General features: G+C 41.0%; 2 protein-coding genes across 3 annotated transcripts in view; one reads left to right on the top strand and one right to left on the bottom strand.

Moving 5' to 3' along the window:
• The first annotated feature begins 4,139 nt into the window (after positions 1–4,139).
• Positions 4,140–20,095, top strand: RTN4IP1 (reticulon 4 interacting protein 1). Its single transcript, XM_082756636.1, has 6 exons — positions 4,140–4,235; positions 7,025–7,073; positions 8,589–8,725; positions 10,750–10,933; positions 12,296–12,388; positions 19,968–20,095. The coding sequence occupies exons 3-6, from the start codon at positions 8,649–8,651 to the stop codon at positions 20,082–20,084; spliced, it is 471 nt and encodes a 156-aa protein (XP_082612762.1). The 5' UTR covers positions 4,140–4,235; positions 7,025–7,073; positions 8,589–8,648; the 3' UTR covers positions 20,085–20,095.
• A 1,212-nt stretch (positions 20,096–21,307) lies between these two features.
• Positions 21,308–23,327, bottom strand: part of CRYBG1 (crystallin beta-gamma domain containing 1) — a 95,658-nt gene continuing 93,638 nt past the window's right edge. For both annotated transcript variants that reach the window (XM_082756497.1, XM_082756498.1), the window contains one exon: positions 21,308–22,908. In XM_082756497.1, coding sequence (XP_082612623.1) covers positions 22,820–22,908 — 89 coding nt within the window. In that variant the 3' untranslated portion in view covers positions 21,308–22,819. The remainder of the gene's footprint in view (positions 22,909–23,327) is intronic.

Genomic DNA, 23,327 nt, shown 5'->3' with positions numbered 1-23,327 from the left:
ATCCTGTCTGTTAGATTCAGCAGCACCTGCAAAAAGCCCGCTGGCAGAGCTGTTATGTGTGTTTTGGGTCTTTAACAAATGAATTTTAAGACATCCTCACATATAATATTGACTTTCATTATGTGACATTTGCTATCTGAGGATTGCACTTGTCACCCACGTGAGCTACTGGGATGCAACTGGTATTTTGAGTTCAATTTAAGTTATTAGGAAGTAACTACATTTTCATCCTGCTTCACAGGTGTCAGCTTTTGAACCCGTTTCATTTCAGTATTAAAACACTTTCTAGCACAATAGGTCACATAGGCAGACTTTTCCAAATAACTTGAAAGGACATACATGCCCAAATGCAGATTTATTCTTATTTTTATTGTTTTGAGGCTGGGAATTGTTATTGGATGTGTAGTTTCTGGACACCACAGCATTTAGCTATTGCATGCTCAATAGAAGTTAAGATTACTCATCTTAATATATGTTCCTTAATTTTTGCAATGGTGTTTATGTTGCTTTGTTTACAGTACTCTACTTGAAAAGGTGAATTGAAAGTTTGGAGTTCTTTTGGATTCCTAGCTGCATGATGTTGTTGGAAAATGGAGCATGTCCAGCAGAATTTTTAGAATTTCTGACTGTTACTGTGTATTAAATATTTTTTATAACAAAAAGCCATTTTGTTTGGAGTGATTAAATCATGACAACAGTATTAAATTGTTATGTGGCGATTTGTGTTCTAGCATGTACTGTGTACTCTTCATGGGGGGAGTGCAAATAGGCCTTAATTGAGGTTTACTCTTTATTAGTAAAATCTGTAAAAATACTGAATATTTTGTACATGCTTAAATCATAAAAGAAATACAGAGTTTACTGAAAATGAGGCATATTATGTACATACTATGCCTTCTAAAATGAGTTGTCCAATTAATGAATTAATTTCATGTTTTTTAGGTGGTTATGGTGCAACAGCATTAAATATGAAGCGGGATCCCCTGAAAATCAAAAGCACAGAAAATGAATTTCCACTAACACTCGGTCGAGATGTCTCTGGTGTTGTCATGGAATGTGGAATAAGTGTGTCTTATTTCAAACCTGGAGATGAGGTGATGTCACTAATCTGGTGTTTACTACAAGCATGTAGTTAAAATATACCATGAGCTGTTCAGCTTTCATTTCCCTCTTACAAAAATTATTTTCTTATGTTGTTGCACTCTGAATGAGAATTGTCTTGCAATAAATTTTTAGAATGCTTTCTTCCGCAATTCTTTCTCTCAAAAACATCACCTTTCCCTGACTTGCTTCTGCAAGCTAATTTCCTTTCTGATTTTTAATTTTTGGTCTGTTTCAGTGGTAGCAAGAGAGGGACTTAAATATTCTTAAGTGCACTCAAGGTGTGGCTTCAATTTTTTTTACTGAAGTTGGAATTCTAAGGGGAAGGAGGATTTTAACCTTTTTTTTTCTTTTTTTTTTTTTCTTTTTTTTTTTTTTTCTTGAGTAATTTAATTAGTAAAGGTAGGAACTCTGAAGAATTACTTCCTTAGTGCCCACGCAAATACTGGTATTACTTGCTTTCACCTCTACCTGTTGTTCACCTTTCACCGGTTTTATTATAGCAAATTTTGCCTTCCCCACCCCTCCCCCACAAAGACTTTCCTGCTATAGAAGTAGTTCTTTTTTTTTTTTTTTTTTTTGAAAAAGTGTATTTTATACATGGTATAGTTTACTTATATAACTCAGCAATCCTTCCTTGACTTGCTCTTTTGATGTTTTTTGTTTAAAGAATAAGCTAAACTGGCATCTAATGAGCAACAGTGAAGACATTCTGCAAATTGGAGAAAAAAAAAATCTTTAATGAATGTGACTTTTTGATATAGGTATAATCTTTTCTAAAGTCACAAAAGTTGATTGTTCTTTTTCTGTTTGTTTTTAGGTATGGGCAGCAATTCCTCCATGGAAACAAGGCACTCTCTCAGAGTTTGTGGTAGCTAGTGCAAATGAGGTAAACCTGCAAAAATGTGACTAACAGACAAAAAGCCCAAACTGTGAATACTGCTGTTCTTTTTTTTTTCTTTTTTTTTTCTTTTTTTTTTTTTTTTTTCCCCCTTCGGTGCATAAATAACTGTTTCTTAATGCTTGGATTGATCTCAACTCCTGCTAGTTTTGAATCTTCATGATAGTTGAAAACGTGGAATACACGATCTGCAATTCAGTAAAGCTTGTTTAAGTATTTCAGTGTCACACAGGATCCACTGGGTGACTTAGATAAGGTTGATTTTATTTCAGGTGTCTTTTAAGCCCAAATGTCTCAGTCACACAGAAGCTGCCTCCTTACCATATGTAGGTCTTACTGCCTGGTCTGCCATTAACAAAGTTGGAGGACTGAACCAAAGTAATTGTAGTGGGAAAAGGTAAGTAACCCGTTCTGGTGCTAAAACTTAAATGTTTCATTTTTATACTGATTAGCAGCTCGTAAGACGTGTCTGGCAGTGCTGAAGGCTGTTGTGACATCCACAAAGATCAGATGGCCTGAAGATGTTAGGGTCAGACTGTACAAATGCTAAGGAAGGGGCTACTCTAGAGGGAGATTGAGATGTGGAGCCTAAGTGAAGTTTTACTAGTCATAGGTAGGGGAAGCCGCACTTCCCTTGCGTATAATATAAGGTATGTGTACTGTATTTGACTATATAGAGAATTTAAGGATGGTATCTTTAGAATTTAAGGGTAGTAATCCTTTAGAATTTAAGGATGGTATCAGGACTTTGCCTTTCTGCTTGCTAGGACAGCTATCCCAAAATAATTCTCTCTCAGTTATCTTGACAGCTCACAAAAGGCCTTCTTAATCACAGTGCTGTTCACTTAGTTGCTCGATGCCTGCACACAGGAACCATTTGGGGCAGGCTGGTTTTCCAGATTTTTAGAAAAAAACAGGTGGCTGGGTCTCATTTGACCTGTGGGACAGTACTTTAATGAGATCAGGAAGGTAGAAGAGGAGGGGAGAACAGGCAAGACTAGCAGCCAAATAGAAGAAATTGGCTTTGTTTATCGCACTGTTAATCTGACAATAGCAGATGAAGGAGCAGAAGAAAAATGCATTGAAAAATTGGAGCAGGTACCATTTTTCTCCTGATAAGGGAAGTTTGCTGCTATTTTGGCCTTCAGATGTTTGTGTTAGAAGATAGCAAAATGTTCTGAACTGAAAGAAGGGCAAAAGTAAAAGTACTGAAGCTGAAAAATAATAGTTAAAACAGCCTTGCTGCATCAAAAGTTTAAGTCATAAAAGAGTAATGGGGCAGTAGGAGTCTGGTTACCTGACGTTTTATCTTGGGTGTTACTGTTGTAATGCAACACATTGTAAAGGACACTAGACTTACTGAAATTCTTCACCCACCTCTTTAGAAGGTAATAGAGGGAGGGGTTGTTCATGTACCACAGTGAATTTCATCATGAAAATATAAAATGATTGTTTGCTCTAAAGATAAACAATGTATTGAGAAAATAAATGGCAAAATTTGAAACAATTCCAGAGTTGTTACTGAAATTAACTTGAGCTAGTAATAAAATTCCGAATGTATCATCTCCCTTTTTATTTCTTAAGTATTTAGATTATTTTGTCTTCCATATGTAAATAGAATTAATGTTGGTAGGCTAGCCTTGTTTAAAGTATCTTTCCAATATTCAGATAAGCGTTTTGATTGCTCAAAGTGAAATGCAAACTCCATTTACATCACATCTTTACCTTTAACATTTACTTTTATGTTCCCAGTGAGTATTTAAATATTCTGTCAGCAAAAACATTTTTATGTACTTATAAAATTATGGTGTTTCTCATCTAGAACTTTTGAGTTGTAAAAACAGCAAAGAATGAGTTATGTGATTTTTTTTTTCCATGAAAAGTTTCTTGTAGGAAAATGCATATAACGCAGTAAAGCAGCTATGCAGAAATATATTTCATGAACTTTACATTAATCTTGCAAGGCAGTAATCTTATAAGGCAAGAATTTACATCATGTTTCTTAATTTCTTGAAATAATTGAACATATTAGTAAGGAGTTACCTACATCAGTAATTTTATGTTGGTCTTTTTGTCTCCTGTAGGTGTTTGTAAATAGCTATGTAGGAGGGTGTTTATACTCACAGGAGTGTGTCTTATATTGAAAGAGCATCTGTATTCCTTGATGAAAGCTCCTTCACTGATACTTTATTGCAGTGTTAAGACATCTTAAAAACAGCAAGTTTTTCTATTGGTGTGTATTGTTTTCTTTGCCTTTTTAAAGTGGAAGGGTGGGCTAACTAGGAATGCTTGTTATCAGTCCAACACTGATTGTATTTTGGTCTGTCAGGATTACCTTCTGCATCTGCACATGCTTTCACAAACCTTTACAAGTTATAAACCACTGTGATATATGTAAATATCCTTGCACAAGGTAAAAGTGAATGTGCTTGTTACCCACAGTGTTCAGAATGACTCCGTTGTTTTGAAGTTCTCTGTGGATAACAACCTGGAGAGCTCATGTGTGTGAGGGCCCTGTTTCAGTAGAAAGGAGATATGCCTGTCAGCAATAGCTGCCAAATCTTGCATGCAAAAAGCATGCTAAAAGCAAACCTGACAATTAGAGAAGTCCTGGAAAACTTTATGTTGATATGAAACAAGAATCTTTATTTAAAATACAAAGTCAACATTTCATACATGTGAGTATGGTGGGGAGAGAGACATCAAGATTCTGCTACTCTAAGCTGGTAACATTACACTTCTCATTCATATTTTTGCAGTGAAAAATTAAATAATATAGTACCCCAAGAAAATGTGTTTTTTTCAAAGGCTGTTTGTTATTTCATCATTTTATCTGTTGAGAAGTACAAAGTGAGTGTAGGTTGTAATATTTCTTGATAGGGTAAATGCTTCTTAATACAAAATTAACTGTTAGGGAGATTTTGTTGGCTTAAGCAAATGGAACTTTATTTTATATTGTAACAGCTCCTGCACCTTCAAACACTTCCCACGTCCTTAAGTTATGCCAAACAGAATGCCTTGTCCCCAGCACTGTAAAAACACTCAGCTGTTGAGCTGTGGCACACGATCTCCTGTTTTTACAAGGGCTTTTGAGCTGAAAAAAGTCCCTGCATGCAGATGCGTGACAGCCACAGCAGCACACACGCAGCCCAGGGCAAGTGCTGTGGAGTGTGCTGACAGTCTCCTGCAGGTGACCTGTGAGCAGTGTGGGTGGCAGTCACTTGACACTTGGCCTGGAGGGTGCTAGATTGCTCTGTGGGGTGTAGGCACAGTCTGTCTCTGAAATAAAGAGCTTTCTTAAAGTCACTATGTTTGAGGGAGCTTTAATAATGAGAAATTTTGGTAGGAAATAGCCCATGTAATGTAGGAAGAAAGCAAATCTGGACCAGATTTCAACCTCAGGAATCGTAAGTGTGTCTATTGAAGTTGTAGCCAAGCAGCTCCCCACAACTGTAACTATTCTTGCTATGTAAATCCTTGAGCAGGATGTAAGTCTTGAAATTAGAGCTTTGGAAACACAGTTTAACAAGTTTTGTTTGTTTGTTTGTTATTGTTTTGTTTTGTTTGGTTTGGTTTGGTTTGGTTTTTTGAAAGGAGTAACTGTGACTGTCCTTTGTAGCATCCCAGAGTCTTTTCAAGGATAATCTGAATATAAATATTGCTTCAGACATCTGTTGTTAGAAGCATGGTTCTGAGCATAAGTACATTTTGGCAGATTTTAAAGTGGCAGGCATTGTGGTTTCAGATTCTTCATCTGAATTTTTGCAGTTTGGATCAGTGAAATAGGGAACGGAATCTGATGAGTTACAAAAGAGTATCCCTTTTAGAATGGGTATTGTTACCAAAGCCAAGTCTCTTAGGTTATTTCAAAGAATTTTTGTAAACTGAAACTCCAGATTGTATAGCGCAATTTTGACTGTAAAAGCAATTTCCCTCAACATCCAGCACAGGGAGATTTAAAACAGGAAGATCACCAGCTTTTGAAGGTACTGAAATTTTTCTGGCAAACTGAAGTTTTGAGCAACATGATGCTTCACAGCCCTATGCCAAAACTGCATCTTGGATGTTTCTTTTGTTCTGGAATTAGCAAATGGGTCCAAAGTTGATGCACTGTGGCTTCATCTGCAAGGCTTTCTTACTAATTCTCTTTCTGAAGTTTAGTTTATAGATTAAAATACTAATGAAATTTTTGAGCAGTGATTAGGCTGCTAACAGTAAGTTTCTCACACCCCTTAAGTTGAATTCTCATCTATAGAATTTAGGAGAGTATGTTCAGTTAAAAGGAACTTTCACTGGATAATACCTTGGTAATAAATGCTTTATTTTCTTGCTTGTGTATCTATTAAAACAAACGGGCATTTTACAGTGTCTTGTCGAGATATACTGAACTAGAAAAATTCTTCTGCCCTTATCTGAAGAAAAAGACAGTTTAATAGAACTTGTTTATGGGGCTTCTTCACTTTCTTCTAGATAAATACTCAGCGATACGCTGGAAAATTATGTTCCATATATTCTGAAGTCCCCAGTCCCTCTAAGTAATAGGATGCTAAACCAGTCTTCTGTTAGATAGCATCAATTTATGTTAAAATGTTAGCAAATCTTTTTTCTTTTTTTTTTTTTTTTTTTTAATTTAGGAAATATGACAGTGGAATCTGTGAGATGGAAACATTCTTACTGACTTTGTTCTGAACTAAGCAATTATTTTTGGGAAAGTGTGGATGGGAACAGGATTTTCTGGTGATCAGTATTAATGCTGACAGCTCCGTTGCCTGGATTGAATGGAAAGCATATGTGAGGAGGTCTCTTTGGCTGGGCTGAGGGAATGGTGATGGCACAGGAAACAAGATCAGAGACGTTAAGTCACATTACTAGGTATCTGAAGAGTTCACTGTTAAGTAACACTGAGTGAAAAATACCATCTTTTCCTTAGAGTAATCTTGGAGATGAATAAGATGCATTAGAATATGTAGTTACTATGCCAAATATTTGAAGTATTTAATAAATTTTAATTTTCTCTTACAGAGTGTTGATATTGGGAGCTTCAGGAGGAGTCGGTACATTTGCTGTACAGGTAATAGAGCACAGCACGCACAGGGTACATCTTCAAACTATTCAGTACAAACAAAATTTAACAAGGGAATTGAGGGAAGGAGAAATGAAATACCGAGCTACCAACTGATCTGTTGGATCTCCAAAAGTGAAATATCTTGAAATTTATTCCTCTCCCTTTGTTATATTGTAGTAGGTTAAAGTAGGAAGCAGGGAGTTTCAAAGAAAGGCGTGAGTGTAGGCAGTGAAAGATTGCACTTCACAGTTCAGGAACAGGAAATCTCTTGATTTGTGAAACCTGTAATATGTAGCCTGTTTTCATTATCTTTCAGTCAGCTCTGCTCCATAAATATGAAAAGAACTTGATGTATGAGGAGAAAAATGACGGAGAATATAGATGATTGCAGTTGTGATTTTCTGTAATCTCTTACTATGTGTAGCTGCTGTGGGTGGTCAGAATATGTAAGAGGCACGAGGCTTTTATGTGCAGTGTATGGAATGGCTTAGATTAATGTTCCCTCACTCTTTGCCCTGCTGCCTTTTTGCCTTCCTTCATTCCATTAGTCCTGAACTTTGGAGAGCCAACATAGTCTTGTGTTGATCCATTAACTGTGGGACATCCTCTTTTCATGCTCCCATTTAACTGGGGGATTTTGATCCTCAGTGGTGTCATCAGGTGCAACCATCTTCCTCTTCAGAGTGTGGAAAAAGTGTGGGTTGTGTGCTTGCATCACCGTGTTCTGTGTTACTGGACCATAAGCAAAATGGTTTGAAGAGGCTCATAAGAGAATTTTTAGTGATATGTTCTTTGCCTGATCTATGATGAAGCAAGTGGCTGTAGAAAAGGCCAGCCAACCACTGGCTACTTGTGATTTATGCATAATTAATGCTGGTTAAACTATGTAATTAAACCAGAGTAAATAAATAAATTTAAAAAAAAAAGATTAATGTGAATGAAAATGAGAATTACAGAAGAGATAAATACCTAGCAAAAGTCCTTGCTCTGCTTTAACTTTGGGAGTAGAAGATGACCTGACATCCTCCCTGTGGTAAATCAGAGGTGACTATTTCTTAGTATTAAAATTGTATTTATTTACGGTGAGATAGAGGTATGGAATACTTAATGAGCAGGTACAAAGATAAAATGTTTTAATCCCTACAGTGGTTGATCTGCTGACAGGTTTACAGATTGTTAGCTATATAACTGTAGAGTAAGAGTTATTGTCTGAGTTACCGGATTCAGAAAGCAAACTGAGCATTTTATTTGAAGTCTTACTTACCCTGAGACCTGGTATTTTCAAGCAGCATTAAAAAACCACCCTCCTCGCCCACACCAGCTCCTCACTCCTTAAAAATGCCTTAAATATGAATAAATTCTAACCGTGTGACAAGTCACTCTGTGTTGGAACAGTCCCCCCACTCCCCAATAAAACTACTCACTTACTATACAAATATAATGAGATTTTGTCTTTTTAAGTTGATTCATTGTTTCACTAAATTCTATACTTTTCACCCTTTTTTTCCATCTTGTTTTTAGCTAGTGAAGGCCTGGGGTGCTCACGTGACAGCGGTGTGTTCTCATGATGCTAGCACGCTGATGAAAAAGCTTGGAGCAGATGATGTGATTGATTACAAATCTGGAAATTTGGAAGAGCAGCTTAAAACATTGCCCTTGTACGTGTTTGCATTGCTTAATACTGAGATGAAGGAACTGGCGGTTGGTCTTTCTGCCTTTTGATTTCTTGGCTCCAGTCTATCAGGACTCCCTCTTCTCCATTTTTTTTTTTCTCTGTTTCTAAAGCCTTACTTTCTAAAGCAAATTTATCCCGGCCCTTTTCAAATGTAATTTGCCAAGTGGGTATTGCAGGCACAGATTTCATTGTCAGATTAAGCCAGTTAATTGGGATTGTGGAGGCAAGCTCACACTTCTGCATGCTTCTATTCAAAGACTGTGATTTGAACAGTTCTGGCAGTTTCCATTCTAGGATCTTGGAGCACTTAAAACGCATGAATAAATTAAAACAAGTCTCAGGAATCCTGTGTGATGTTAGTAAATAGCAAAATTGATCTTGTATAGGGAAGAAGTGTGTCATAAAGCAGTTAAGTGACTTGCCTGAAGTCTTCTAGCCGCTGTGCTACATAACTGGGAGTAAATTTCTCTCTTGTAACGTTGAGTACAGCTGCCTCTGATGAATAATCGCATTTATCTTGTCACAACAGTTATGTTTAAAGTAGCTGGGGGGTTTCTCCTGAACTGAAGCTTTTTTTGCCTTTGTAATCTTTCCATCTGTTTAAACATGGTCTGCTGTGGCTTTCATTTGAAGATGGTACTCACGTTGCTGTTCTTAGCTAGATGGAATTAATTTGGGAGGAGAAATAGAAATTGTTCAATCTATGAAAGAGTCTTAGTTAATAACTGTGCTGAGAAGGCCTGTGCCCATTATCTGCGGTGTGATTGCTGGCAGGCCTGAGATCAATCGGGGGGATATTGGCTCTGTCTGTTTGGGCAGAACATGCAAAAATGAACTTAGCAGTTTGCAAGCAGTGCTAAATTGTGCTAAACATCTTAAATGCTAAACACCCGATCTAGTGAGCAACTGATTTTAGGAGCTATGAACAGCACTTTGTCAGGGTGCAGTTTCACAGTACAGCCAAGCCCATCGGTCAGGTGTACTGAGAGGGATGGTCCTACAACCTTCTCCCTTTCAGTTGGACTGACTCTTCAGACTCCGTGGCAAGCTGCTTTTTTTCCAGGCCATTAGTTTTCCCTGTTTTAATTCCAATTTTGTTGACAGCTGTCAGGTTGACTGAAGAATAACGTGAAATCACACCTTTGGAAGACAGGCAGGAAAACCTTTCTAGAGATAAGAACTTTTCATTTGCATAAAGGATTTTTCCTCATGTTTGTGGGTTAGCTAAATGAGATATATGTGTACACACATAAGTGTTTCTATTCCAATCTGGGCATTTACAGATGAGAATGAGCTGTGCACCTAACAGAATAGGTATTTGCATAGCTCCCAGTTGCCATATTCATTCGTCACAGGTTCGTATGCTGGGATAGATGAGAATGAATGCTCAAACTGTGGCTTGGCGCCAGAGGCTGCATATACCCGTTCTGTGACATTTTAGACCCTTTGTGTTGTTAGGTTCTACTTCAAATAGGTAGATGCAGAGAAGAGAGCAGTTAGTGGAGATGAAATGTCAGTTGATTCATTTGTTTAAGTAACTTTGGCCACTGGAACTGGCTTCCACGTGAAGGCAGCATGAACAGGAGATGTTCCTGGTCAGGGCAGGAGTCCAGACGAGTGTTCAGATGCACACAGCACACCACTGAATGGTAGGACCAGACCTCAAGCCTCTCCCAGTGGTCTCAGTGGGAGGGATGAAGGGAGAAGGCTCTAGAGGGCTTTAGAGGGAGTGCATCTGTTCCTCAAAAAGTCTGCTTTTTGGAGTTTAAGAGCAGTTTAATTATCTAAACAACCTGTATCTGCTGTGCAGTGAACAGGCAATAACCTGCGATTTTAACTCCCTCTCTACAGTAAAACTGGCATTTAGTTGAAGTCTTGCAGGCAGATTGTTTTAATGTATTGCCATGACAAGCAGAAATGCAACATCTAATTTCTGATATGCCTTATTTTAATCACGATCATTTTCCCTATGTCATGATTTCAAGGCTGTTCTTTACATGTCTACAGATTTGATTTCATCCTAGACAATGTCGGCGGATCCACTGAGAAGTGGGCTCTCGATCTCCTGAAGAAATGGTCGGGAGCAACATACGTTACCTTGGTGACACCTTTCTTGATCAACATGGACAAACTTGGAGTAGCTGATGGCATGTTGCAAACAGGAGTCACGATAGGTTCCAAAACTGTAAAGGTATTTGACACATTTCTGTATACTTGAAAGTTATGTTATCTCCTCATGGCTTCCTTTGTGGCTTGGATTCTAGTGAGGTGGTTCATCCGGAGGCATCTACCTTATTTTCCTCATAGATCTTTAAACTACAGATGCGTTTTTATTCTTTCCTTCTTTCTTGCACCAAAAAAATAATAGTATTTGGGATGATGCTGATTGGTATATGTGGTAGTTTGGGGTGCTTTGAAGTTCTGAGTCCTTGTTGTGCTTTTCATTGTAGCCTTTTCCATATGGCCTCCTGGTGAGTCCCGCTGACAGCTAGTGTTTTATGGTAAACAGAACAAATCCCTGCCCCATTGAAGTGAGGGAGGGGTTTTGCTGCTTGCTTTAGGCTGGTCAGGGTTTCTCTCAAACATTGTTCCATGACTGATTCTCTTCATCCTATTCCAGCACCAGCCAGTAATAAAAGTGGTTGAGGGTGGCTAAAAAGTCTTTCATCTCTTTCATGTTCATGTGTCTGGATGGTGATATTGATTTTTCTCGTTTAAACCAGTCTCCCAGTGGCCAATTCAGCGAGGCTTTTTAGAACTTTTCCCTTTCTTCTCTCAACATGTGTACTTGCTCTCCAAATAAATGCTTTTCAAGCTGTTGCCATGGTTTTCCTGTGATAGAATGGCTGAATGAGATTCTAGGTCCAGGACCAATATTTTCAAAGGAAAGCTCAAAAATGAAATGAAAAGCCTGGAAAGAAATCATGCAACATTATGCATCATTTTGCAAGTTTCCATGATGTCCTCATTGCATGCCATGTATTAAAAATCAACTCTCTGTGGTGGATGAAGACTCTTATAACAACTTTCTCAAAGGAAGCGCTCTTGACTTGTGCTCGTGTGATCCTCCTAAAATGCTTTTCACATGAGCTGCCATCTGTCATCTGATGGTGATGGCTTTGGCAGATGTGATGGTGGAACATTTAATCACTGGCTCTGAGGCGGAAGGTTCTGAATGTCGTATTGGAGGGTTTGTTTCAACCACTTTCTGCACGTGCATAAACATAGAGCACCGTCTCTCTGTTACGTAAGAAATAATGCCATTTGTGGCTGTGGAGACAAGGTCGTTGTTTTTCTCAACTAGCTGACTTGTGCAATTGGACACAAAATTCACCCTGATCCTATTGTGGTAATACAACATCTCTGTCTGTACATTTAATCCATATGCTTAGGTAACGTGTTTTTTTTCAGACACTGGCAAATTATTTCGGTGTTTTGTTTTTGTTCTGTTATTTTACTTAAGTTGTTTTTGTAGTGCTTCTGTTCTTACTTCTGTTTCCCATTTCAGTTTCTTCTCATGATTTTAAAAATATGTTTGTGATTTTTCTTGCAGCACCTTCTTAAAGGAGTCCATTATCGGTGGGCATTTTTTATGCCAAGTGGCCCGAGTTTGGATGAAATAGCAGAACTGGTTGATTCGGGAAAGGTATGTCAGTTATTTGTGTTTCTCTGCTGAAAGAGGTACTGCTTTGACTCAAAAACAGTGTAATTCACAGCTGAGGAATAAAATGTTATGAGTCACAATGAGGAAAACTAGTTAACAATTGATTTGTTACAGTTTCTGGTTTCTGCCTTCAGCAATGAATTTAGGTATTTATAATGCCTAAGGGTGTTCTGCCTTCTCCCTCTCCTTCTCACCCTTTTAAAAAACACAGAAGGTTACAAGGAAAGAACATCCAGCGCTTGGTTTTAGTGCCAATGGGAGTCATTTAGCATGAACTGTTGAAAATTAAACTCTTTTAGAGGCCTCATTTGGTTCTTTTGGTGAGGATGAACACGACTGTGCGTATGCCTGCATATGCAAAGTTCCCTAGGCTGGATGATCAGGAGCCTTGCACTTAATGTGTGCAGAATGAGAAAATTTGGGTTATTTCAGGTCAGAGATGATCTGCTTTGGCAAAGTGGTGTCGAATTATCCCAGTGCTTCGGAGTATAATGTTTGTGGTGATTCAGCCCAGCGAGCTGATACCTTTTGAGTGTTGGTAAGGTTTGGGGGCATCTCAGAGGAGAGGCACGAACTAGCAGATAGAAGTAGCAGATAGGTTACTGCTTTCCTGATCTTTCCAGGTTTATGAGCTTTGTAGAAGAGGTGTGTGCGAGCACTTTATCACCTGTTCCTGGCAATGTGTGGTGCTCTCGGTCCTGGCAGTCTTCTCTCCTTGAGGATTTCATGGTGGCAAAATCTCTAGAGCAGAGAATACGGGCTGGTAATCTTTTTATGTGGAGCCTAAGTAGAGGAGGAAGTTGGGTCTGCCCTGACAGCTCAGAATTGCAGTATGTGAACTGCCAGGCCGTCTTGTGCTCAAGGGCTGGGCACAGTTAGAAAAATCTAGCACTCTTGAAGACACTTTGAGTTTAGATCTCCCTTTTCTCTATGTATTATGTTCCCAAATTTTGTACATTTCAGCAAATACATTTCTGTCATATTTTTATGACCTGTTTGCCTCTATTTCCCTCTCAGTGCTGCTGGTCAGAGTGAAAATCCCGAATTCAGCCACTCCTACCCCTCTGTTGTGACTGGGGTGCGGCTGATACAGCCAGGGGAGAGTCTGTGTTTCATAAAAAGTTGCCTACTCATACACAGAGCCTGTAGCAGCAAATACGCTGTGGTGAAGTTGATTCTGGTTAGTTGTACACAATTCTGCACTGCACTTTGAGCAGTGCCTAAGGCCTTATTCCATAGTCTAGGAAGAAACCCTGGAAGATGCTTCTCATCCTATGATCTCATCCAAACACACAACTAAATCACAATTGACTAAGGAAAAGAAATGTCCTTGTCTTCGTTCCTACCATTTGTCCTGATCCTTAGCAACTTGTTTTGTGTTCTGCTCCTGCCTTGTATGCAAAACAGAAATGCAGAATATGCCCGTGAAAGCTTCTTGGAAAACACCTGTTTATGCAATAGAGATGGGGCTTAACCAGTGTTCGTCTGCCTAATAATCTGGACAGGTGAACTGTAATGCCTTTTAAAATGTACGTCATGCATACATGAATGTCCTGATGTGCTTTTTGTTGTAAGATGATCGCGGGGATAAAGATGTTTGCTTGTGAGTTTTTTTTTTCCAGTTATTATTCTGTCTGCTAGAACAGGTCATAATGTCAGGCTGTTTATCTGCATAGTCATTGCTCTACCAGGATTTTGCTTGATTTTGTAAAATATTGTAAACACCTGTGTTGTCAACAGCCTTGTATCCCCGGGATGTGTTCCATTTATACACGTTAACAAGAATGAGTTTTATTGTCAAGAGACAAGAGTTTTCTTAAACGGACAGATCATCCATTCAGAAGAGTAGGTGTTTGGAAACAGGGGAGGTGGGAGATGTTGGAGGCACTATACCATAATTTCCTGTAACTAAGTGACGAATAAACGTTAGTGTTTGAATTGGAGCAAAATAAATGAGGATTTTAGGGAAGAAATAAATAAATAAAGTGTTAGAATGTAGCAAGAAGACTTGGGAAAGCCAGCAGAGTGAGCTCATGTAGTTGGACCTAGTTTTGCGTGAGTACAGATTGGAGTATTGCAGATTTGGTTACGTTGAAATTTCAGTGAATTTTCCTTTCTTCTGTTACAAACATCTTAATTTTGGGATTGTGTGATGTCTGAATAGGAGAGCTTCTGAAAGAGAGGCATTTTTCAGGACAGCATAAATCATGAGGGAGGATTTAAATGAAGGAAATTGCTAAGAGCTGATGGTGTAGAGAGATGATGTTATAGCAAGTGAAGCTTTGAAGAGCACACCCCTGAAGCAGCTGCAGATATCTGTCAGGTGCTCTTTCTTTAGTCCTTTTGCACCAACACAGATTTTTAGTTCTGATGTGTTCCAGCATCTTCCTTTGTGAAAGCAAAAGGAATCCCTGTCCTTCAGAATAGGCACAAAGGCTGAAGAACAGGCACAAAGGGGTGTTCTGTTTGAAGATACTTGGGTTTCACACAGGTGATTTTTGCAATGAGGAGTAAGAGATTTGCAAAATGTCCGCTCTGAGGAAGAGTTCTTCGAGCAGCCTTTTTTAACGGGGAGGAGAAAGAAGGAATTTGATGAGCTGGTAGGGCAAAGGAGGAGCATCGTTTTCTTTTTGTAATTTACCTGCACATTAGCTCAGTTCTGGGGACTGTAAAACCATTTTCAGCTTATGAGCTGTTTTCACTGCCTTGCAGCATAACATCTCGCCAAGAGACTGTTGTGAGGCTGATGGGCCAGGAAACTGTTGCAACAGCAGTGGACAGACAGAAAATCAAATACTTTATTGTCAATTTTAGCGATGGTGGCTACTTTTATATCTGTTGAGATGTCTCTTCGGGGGGTTCAACTCAGCCAGTTAATTACAAGCCAGTGAGGATTGGCTTAACATGGGGCCCACCAAATCAATTGATGAAACGAATGGCAGGAGCTGGGGATCTCTTCCCATGGCAGAGCATTCCTTACAAATTGTGAGGCTCTCAGCTCAAGACAGCTGAAATCAATAGAGTCTTTGGTTCAGGACATAGATTTGCTGGCATACCATTCGCTGAAGCATTGCCACCGGTCTCTGCTGGCAGCGTTGTCACTGAAAGGCTTGGTAGGGATTAGTTTGATGTATTTGTGATGAGTGTTGTGGGTTTGACATTGACAGCCTCGATTTTTGCTGCTTAACTTCTTGCTCCTTTCTGAAGTTGTGCCACTTAGTCCCTGGTGAAAATGTATCAACCTCGTATAAATTGGTAGAAAACCTTTAATTTATAACCGAGCACACACTTTGCCTTTTGTAAAGCCTGGTGGAGGAAGGCAGGCTCATGAGTGTAATAAGGGGAAAGTAGGTTGCTATGTTCTTGCTGGACCATGGCAGAGTGTGGGTTAGTGTGATTTCAGAGAAGGGAGGCTAAAGGAAAAAATAAGGTCTCAGATCACGAGAGGATCACCCTCTATTGTTGCCTTTCCAAATAGATGTTAGAGCACAGGCACACCTAAGGAAAGCAATTGCTTGTACCTGGTGTAACACGGGTGTGATACTGGGCATACTTTTTGCTGCAGAGTCTGGTTGCCTGACTTAGCAGCCTGCTTTTGTGGATCCAAGGACAGGATGCTCGCTGTTCTTCGGCCCTGCTGTGCCTCTTCCAGTGCAGTGCTGTACACACTCATTCCCACGAGCATCCTTCTCCGTGCTGAATTGCGAAGCTTGTAGCTTTTACTTTAATTTTGTGTCTTCTTGTTGCAGTGCTTTTGCTTGCCAGGGTGGGTTGTTGGCTAGAGCCCAGAGTTGATAACCAAGGAGAGGTTGCCAAAGACTCCGTTCAGTCCTGTCTCTTCAGAAAGCAGCCTCTCTCTGCATTTAATTACGGCCAACAAAAAGCAGTGATTTTTATTAAAACTCATCTGCTTCTCTGCCTACGAGTGATGCGGTTTGCTCATTCTCTTTACGAAGGTGGAGTGGGATTATGTCACAAAACGTCTGTGAGGAAGACTGATGGAAACCTTGCAAACTGGAGAAATAGCATTTGAGTGTGTGAGCTCGCGTAAACTGTGAGGAGGTCTGGAAAAAATTCGGCTGATACCTGGTGTTTAATCAAATGTGCTGCCTCAGCCTGATGTAATTGTGTATTTTGTAGAAAGTGAGCTCCCCACCATCTCCTAGTGGGGAGCTATGCCCAGCAAAGCAGTGAATACAGGGCCGAGAAGACAGCTCCTGTCTGCTGTGGGTTTAATTTGCTGAGGCCTAAGGAGATGCAGGCCATAAGGGAATGTTTTTATAAAATCTGTAAAATATATAGCATGCTTTTCTATATTTCATACTAAATATTTGGACTAAGCTGGCACACAACCCCTTCTGGGCGTGCTCCAGGTTCTTACTGCTCTTCATTGTGTTGTGTTCAAGCTGTTGCCAGGGCCAGGTAAGGAACGAGAGGTTTTTAAACCTCTTCACACTCTGAACCATAGCCTGCTTAACTAGGATTTATCTTCTGGTATTTTAATACTTGGAGTTGATACTCGGAGTTACTGTGGGCTACTGTGAGATGTTTGATATTACAGAATGCACCTTGGCTTGAAAAACGAACAGAGTTTGGTAAAACAGTTGTTGGTAAGACAACTGTGGGAGTAGACCCCAAGGCACCTGCCTTCCACTTCTGGCTCTGCACCACCTCACCACCATTCTCCTCCTGGGTGCCCATGACAACTGCGTTGGATCGCTTTTTCTTCTGTTAAGTGTTTGTGTGAACATGCCCAGTGTCCTTAATGTGCATGGAGGGAAAGTACACTGGGGAAGGGTGCGCTCAGCTAAAGGGAAGAAATGACAGAACCAGCAGTTTCTGTCGGGAACAGAGCTCAGCATCTTGAAGGGGGAGACTCACTGAAGGCCAAAGCAGGGTATCAGCCTCTGCATTCGTGCCTCGGCTCACGCAGCACGTTTGGGCAAGGTAATTTCTTCATCCTCCTGCTCGGTGAAGTCACAGCGGCCAGCTGGCCTTCTCCGTCAAAGGAGGCCCTGGAGGACATTGAGCACGGTGGAGCACATCGCCCAGGCCGTGAGCAGGGTCGTGCCAAGGCACAGCTCGTGTGCTGGGGGGCAGCAGCTGGAGGGAGGCGCTCTGCTGAGCAAGGCCACCCTTCACAAACCTGGGGAAGAGCCAACGCTCCGTCATCGCCCTTGGAGTCAGAGGACTTCTGTCTTTTTGTTTCTGTCTTTTTGTTTCTCTGTGGGTCTCGGGGGTTTGGTTTTTCTCCCTTCTGAGAAGTTCAAGGCTCTAGGTCTCCCTCCAGCGGCAGGCAGCGGCTCCAAACTGACTTACAACTTGTTAATAGCGAGGGTCAAAGCTTTTGTCATTCCCTTCATGCTTTCTTGCTTCTCCCCTCCTAATTAATTCAAAGTGGAGCCTCGCTAGCACAGAAATGGAGACCTCCGAGGGTGGGCTTGACTTTGCCGTTAGCTGGAGCGTTTCTGCTGACCAGTCAGCTCCTGCAAGGTCTGCTCACAGCCTGCCGTGCTCACAGGGGGATTGGGTATGAGGCCACATCAGTGCTCTCTGCCTTAATCAGCACCAGCAATTACTCTCTTCGTTTTTTGAAACACATGAGTTTGTTTCAAGAGACCTAAGATTTATTTCTATATGTTCTGCATCAGAGAGAGTGAAGAGGAAGAAAACATCTTTCAGTCCCAATGTGTTTTCAGATAAACATTTCAGTGCGTGCGTGTGTAATCCTTTCTCTCCCAGACTTTAGTTTAATCCCTTTTCCCTGAACAAATAGGTGTCCCCTGGCAAGGAACTGATGTGCGGCTGTAAATAGGCAGTGTTTTTATTATCCGGTTAATCTCCATTTTTCATCGCACATTCAACAAACAGCAGACGCTTCCCTGCTTGTTTGTCTGCTCACAGGAAGAAATTTTATCTTAGTCAGTGGATTATGGTAAAGGCTGAGTGAATCACTGTGCCGCAACACGGTCAGCCCTTTCGGGGTTATTCAAACAATGGCGCTGAGCAGCCAGCCAGATAAAACCTTTAATGCTCTAGATTGTCAGGATCATCAGTTCAGTAGTCATGGCCCTCTATAGCATTGCCTACAGCCAGCGCTTAAATGGCACGAGGGGTGACAGCAGCGTGGCAGCAGATGGGCTCTCGGGGTTGGGGGGCTGTGGTTTGGAACCGCTGGGCTGAATTTGGGGTTCCTCTGAATCGCCGTGTCACCACTTTGCAGATGGGGTGCCCTGAGCTGTGCCTAGGGCGCAGGGCGCTCTCCGGGATATAAGCTGCAGCCCACGGTAACTAAACCACCCTAAGGGTTTCATGGTCCTTTTTTTCTCAGCTCCCAAACGTTCCTGGATTCTTTTCGGGGCGTGAAGCAGGGCTTTGTTAGCCGCCGTTGACAAGAGCTGCTTGTGCAGGCACTGCACTCGTGCACGGCCCCACAAGGTTATGAAGGGGTCGGGCTTCTTCCCAACAGGCCCTGCTGAGCAGCACGTGCCTCCTGCCCATTGTCACGCCGTTCGCTCAGCTGCTCGCCTTACCCCAAGACATTATCTCATCCAAGTCTTCTTGCTGCCAGGGGGCCCTGTCCCTGACTTTGCTGGGGCCTGAGATGACGCCTCTGTGCTGTATGCTGGCTAAATGGGATTTTGTCTTCAGTTTAGAAGAGCTAGCTGCACCCCCAGCTAGTGTTAATGTTTTCCTCTGGTGAGAGGATTAGGAGCAGTGGATCAAAGTAAAAGTGTGCTCTGGGCTGATATCAAGGTCCAAGGTAAGAGACCCAGCTCTGGGAGGCAGTTTTGTATGCAGAGGTTTTGTTGGCCTCCGGAAGGATGATTCAGAATGTAATGACAGTCTCTTCTCTTGGACTGGCAGTGACAAATATTTTTCAGAAGCAGCTGGGATTTCTTCTCCCTCCACTGTGGGATCTAAAGAAAATGCTGGTAGGGTTTTCTGGCTCTTTAGTCCATGATGGGCACAGCGAATATGGTAATTTCACCTTCCTTATTAGCAATTGCTCTAAAACAATCCAGAAAGCTACTCTACAAAATTAATGCCAAAATAGCAATTGATGCAAGCTGGGCTTAATGATCTATGCCCACTGGAATACACAGTGGCTGAGTTTTCAAGTGCATCTGAATGATTCAGCAACAAACATTAGTGTACTTTTTTTTTTGTGCTTCATTTGTGGCCAGGCCTTTTGAAGATACCAAGGCACGTACTGATGCAGATGGGCACTGGCTTCACAGGTATCTTCAAAACATCCAACCCTTTGAAAATTCTTGGGTTTAAAAATAAAACCCTTATAGAAATAAGAGTTTAGAGCCTTGCATGGTGACTTTATTTTTAGAGGCACAAGGTAGGGCTCTGATCTGTGCTACTAAAGAGGTCTCAAAACTTGGGCAGAGAAGGGACCGCGGAAAAGAAGTTAAAAGCTAGTCACTACATCAAGCAACTTCTGCCTTAAATACTACTGAGAAACCTTCCCCTTCCTTTATACAGCTTTGAAGTGTGAAGGTGCTACAAGTATGTTATTTTATTCCTAATGTAGTAACGCTTTACCCTGCAGATTCAACCAGTTATCGATCAAGTCTTCCCTTTTTCTGAAGTTCCCAAGGCCTTTCTGAAATTGGAAGAAGGACATGCACGTGGAAAAACGGTGATCGATGTTGTTAATAAAAAATAAAATATCGCTAATCACTGTACTGCCTTCGGTCATCCTTAACTGGTAAATGACACTTGAACATGAAGTGGTATGGAGCAACTGTTTTTTCTTACAAAGCTCTTAAAAGATGCATTGTTTTAAAAAAATGACCTTGTTTTAGAAAAGTCACTGATTACTTTATATTCTTACTAACTGCGAGTACTCAGACAAGAAATACTGTCTCTTCAGGTGTTTCTATACGAGAAACATGTTGCAAGTGCAGTTGTGACTGTTGCAGAACATTCCTCAGTCTTGGGACATGAGGAGCACAGCAGCATTTTCAATTTATAGGTCTTTGGAACTTTTGTTTTCTATGTATTTTTAGCTAAATGTTGAGACACTTCCATTGGATTGTCAATATGAAACTTGTGTAGTCTTTTTTTCCCTTTCCTCAGTTCTGGTCACCATTGTTCATATATAGAGTAACAGATATTAATAATCTGCCCAGTTCATTCTCAGGACCTGCGTGAAGTAGCCATGGTGCTGTCTCAGGACTACTTCAAGCTTGATGCACTTGGACCAAATCACTCATGACATAACTAATCTGAGCAGAAGCATGAACAAAATCAGTCTGTAACTGGTAATTATTCTAATTGTCTAACTCTCAGTACAGATTCAGCTGACTACAGTGTTCAGGTGGGTAGGGCAGACATGATTTTGTCAGTAATTAGACCTGGTTCCTTCCATGCCCTCTATCACTGCTGCTGGAGTCGCAGAGTTTGAGGGGTATGTGGCCCTTGGTCTGTTTTTAGATTTACCTTCTTGTCAGAGGTGGGAGGGAGTTGTTTCCATGCAGCTGTGCAGGTAGAGCAAGGGGAAGCACTAACCTCTGAGTTGAGACCTGCACATTTAATGTGGTGCAGCGATGAGGGTGGAAAAACCACATCACGCAGTGCTCCTACCAGGGGACAGAAGCAGCAGCCATGGGATCTGCGGCCCCATCTGCAAGTGCACTGAGCAGCTGGTTGTGTAAGGGAGGCAGCCCTTCCTCAGAGCCCACAGCTATTCCCCACCCTGTGCTCATTCATTAGGCAGCTGCAGCAGAATAATTACAGACAGAGAAACGAGACAGAAGCAAAACTGTTGAATGTTAGATTTTTAACTTAAAAATAATTTCAATTAAGTGTTACCTAACTTATATTTATTTATGAAATGCTATATTATATATAGCAAGAGCACATCAACATGACAAAGTGCCACTGCTTGGAACCAATAACACATTCGCTATGAAGAACTAAAAGCAACACACGAGAAGGAACAAAACTTCTGTACAAAAGGAAGAAAATTAGCGAAGCACTTCCTCCGTGGTGGTAACAACGAAAGCACCAGTACCCTCTGAGGCAACACAACAGTCACGAAAGCGTTACTTTCGGACAGACTCATTGTGCCAGCCAAAGGCCTGATGCTCCTAGGAGCAGCATGTAGTAACACTGGTCCAAGCCAGAACAAAACACAGCAGCATGTACAAAAGTTTCTTCGTATTTTACTTTTCTGCCAACATCATTAAGGAACACTAACAAATAGGTTCAGCATCGGGCAATGGAGGAACCTCCAGGAGTCACCTGAGTACCTCTCACTTGCCACAAGTTCTTCACTAAACCTGCAGTGCTTAACTCCGAACGGGTGCTGCCCCTGTGCCCATGACAAGTATCCAAGCTTGGCGGGCTGAGGGCTCCTTCCAGCAGCCCACCACAGACACTCAAACATCACCCGGACTACCAGGGAGTCTGGCATCCTACACAGTAAGCCAGAGCACAGGCCAAAAGGTGGTGGCTAAAAAGGGCACTGTGCTTAGATGCTTTTGCAGTCATGTTTAATGATAGTTTCCTTAATTTTTTTTTTTTTTTTTTTTTTTGACAGATATGACAAATTATTCTAGAGTTCAGGAAGACTACATTTACTGCAGCTGTTTTAAAAGGTAAAAACTTGACTTGGCAAAGAAGTAAAATACTTGTAACAAAGTATCAGGCAGGCAAGTTCTTCACATTCTTATAAATTATTTTGTCAGCCCTGTATTTTTCTAAAACACATCTACTTGTTTATATCTTCTCTCTACATGAGAAAATCATATTTATTTTTTCTTAATTTAGGACTTACTGTTTTAGCATACTATTAGCAAAGATTTGAAGGCACGTGTTAAAAATTCTTTGGATTTGCTGTGTGCTAGAAGTCTTTAAGCTTTCAGTAAACATAAGTTTGTTCCAGTGAAACAAATATATTAATTTTCAGTAGTGAATATTCCTCTATACTACAGCCCATAGGCCTAAGTCGCTATACCCACATACACATTGCACTCCTGTCCTTTATAAAATAAGCTTTAATTAATGTTTTTAGCCCTTCTCTCAGTTAAAAAAGAAACTTTAAAAAATAATTTAAAATTACACTTCTTGACTATTCTGGATTAGCTACTCCCTGACATGATTGTAACTGTGGGGTCTCTCCCACCTCTAGTTCATCCACGCTGGCCTGAGGCACGCCACCATTCCCTATCTCCCTTTGCACTGTGACGATTACAAAAAGGCCGAGAGATACTCAAGCTTTCATGGGGTTAATAATGATAGCTAGCGAGGTGTGAAGTCATTCTGTTGCTTGCTCTTTTTAACTGCAAAGAAAAGACAGAGCTCTCGTTGTTGATCCTGCATCCTTCCAGGATGGCAGTGCCGATGCTAGCGTCCAGAATAGCGCCCGATCCGCACGTCGCCGCTGCTCGTCTGGAGTTACACGACGAGTGGTTCCCAGCACTGCGTCAGCCTTTCTTCGTTGACTGTGTTGACGACGACGTGATCGCGATCGTACTGCGAGCCCCCTGCAAAGGAAAATGCAGAGAGCACAGTCTGTGAAACCAGAGGCAGCTCCTACTCTTGGTTTCAGGGCTGCTCTAAGTGCTGATGCAGGCAGTTTCTCCCTCTCCCCAAGGCACTGTAAAGACAAACTCATTTTCATCACCGCCTGCTTTTGGCATTTCTTTTGAAACAGGGAGGCCCGCCTGCTCCTCTCCACCCCCCTTCAGTAAGTCAGCGCTTCCCTTCCTGTTCAGGCTGAAGAAAACACGAATACTGTCAGGTCTAACTCTGTTACAATGGCCACTTCCCAGAAGTCAAAGTTTGGTTTCCCCAGAACAGCTGTCACTTTGCTCTCAAGGTGATGTTTACACTACAAAAGTAGTCCTGCTGTTAACAGCTTGAGCAAAACCATACAAAAAATAAATACAAAATAAGCCAAGGG

The sequence above is a fragment of the Aythya marila genome, assembly GCF_965140915.1.
Source record: "Aythya marila genome assembly, chromosome: 3".
Lineage (NCBI taxonomy): Eukaryota > Metazoa > Chordata > Aves > Anseriformes > Anatidae > Aythya > Aythya marila.
This window is presented reverse-complemented; position numbering and strand designations above follow the sequence as displayed.

Coding starts and splice junctions, on each gene's coding strand:
- RTN4IP1 (XM_082756636.1), top strand. CDS start 8,649: ATGAAAAAGCTTGGAGCAGATGATGTGATTGATTACAAATCTGGAAAT. Junction 8,726..10,749: donor CAGCTTAAAACATTGCCCTT/GTACGTGTTTGC, acceptor ACATGTCTACAG/ATTTGATTTCATCCTAGACA. Junction 10,934..12,295: donor TAGGTTCCAAAACTGTAAAG/GTATTTGACACA, acceptor TTTTTCTTGCAG/CACCTTCTTAAAGGAGTCCA.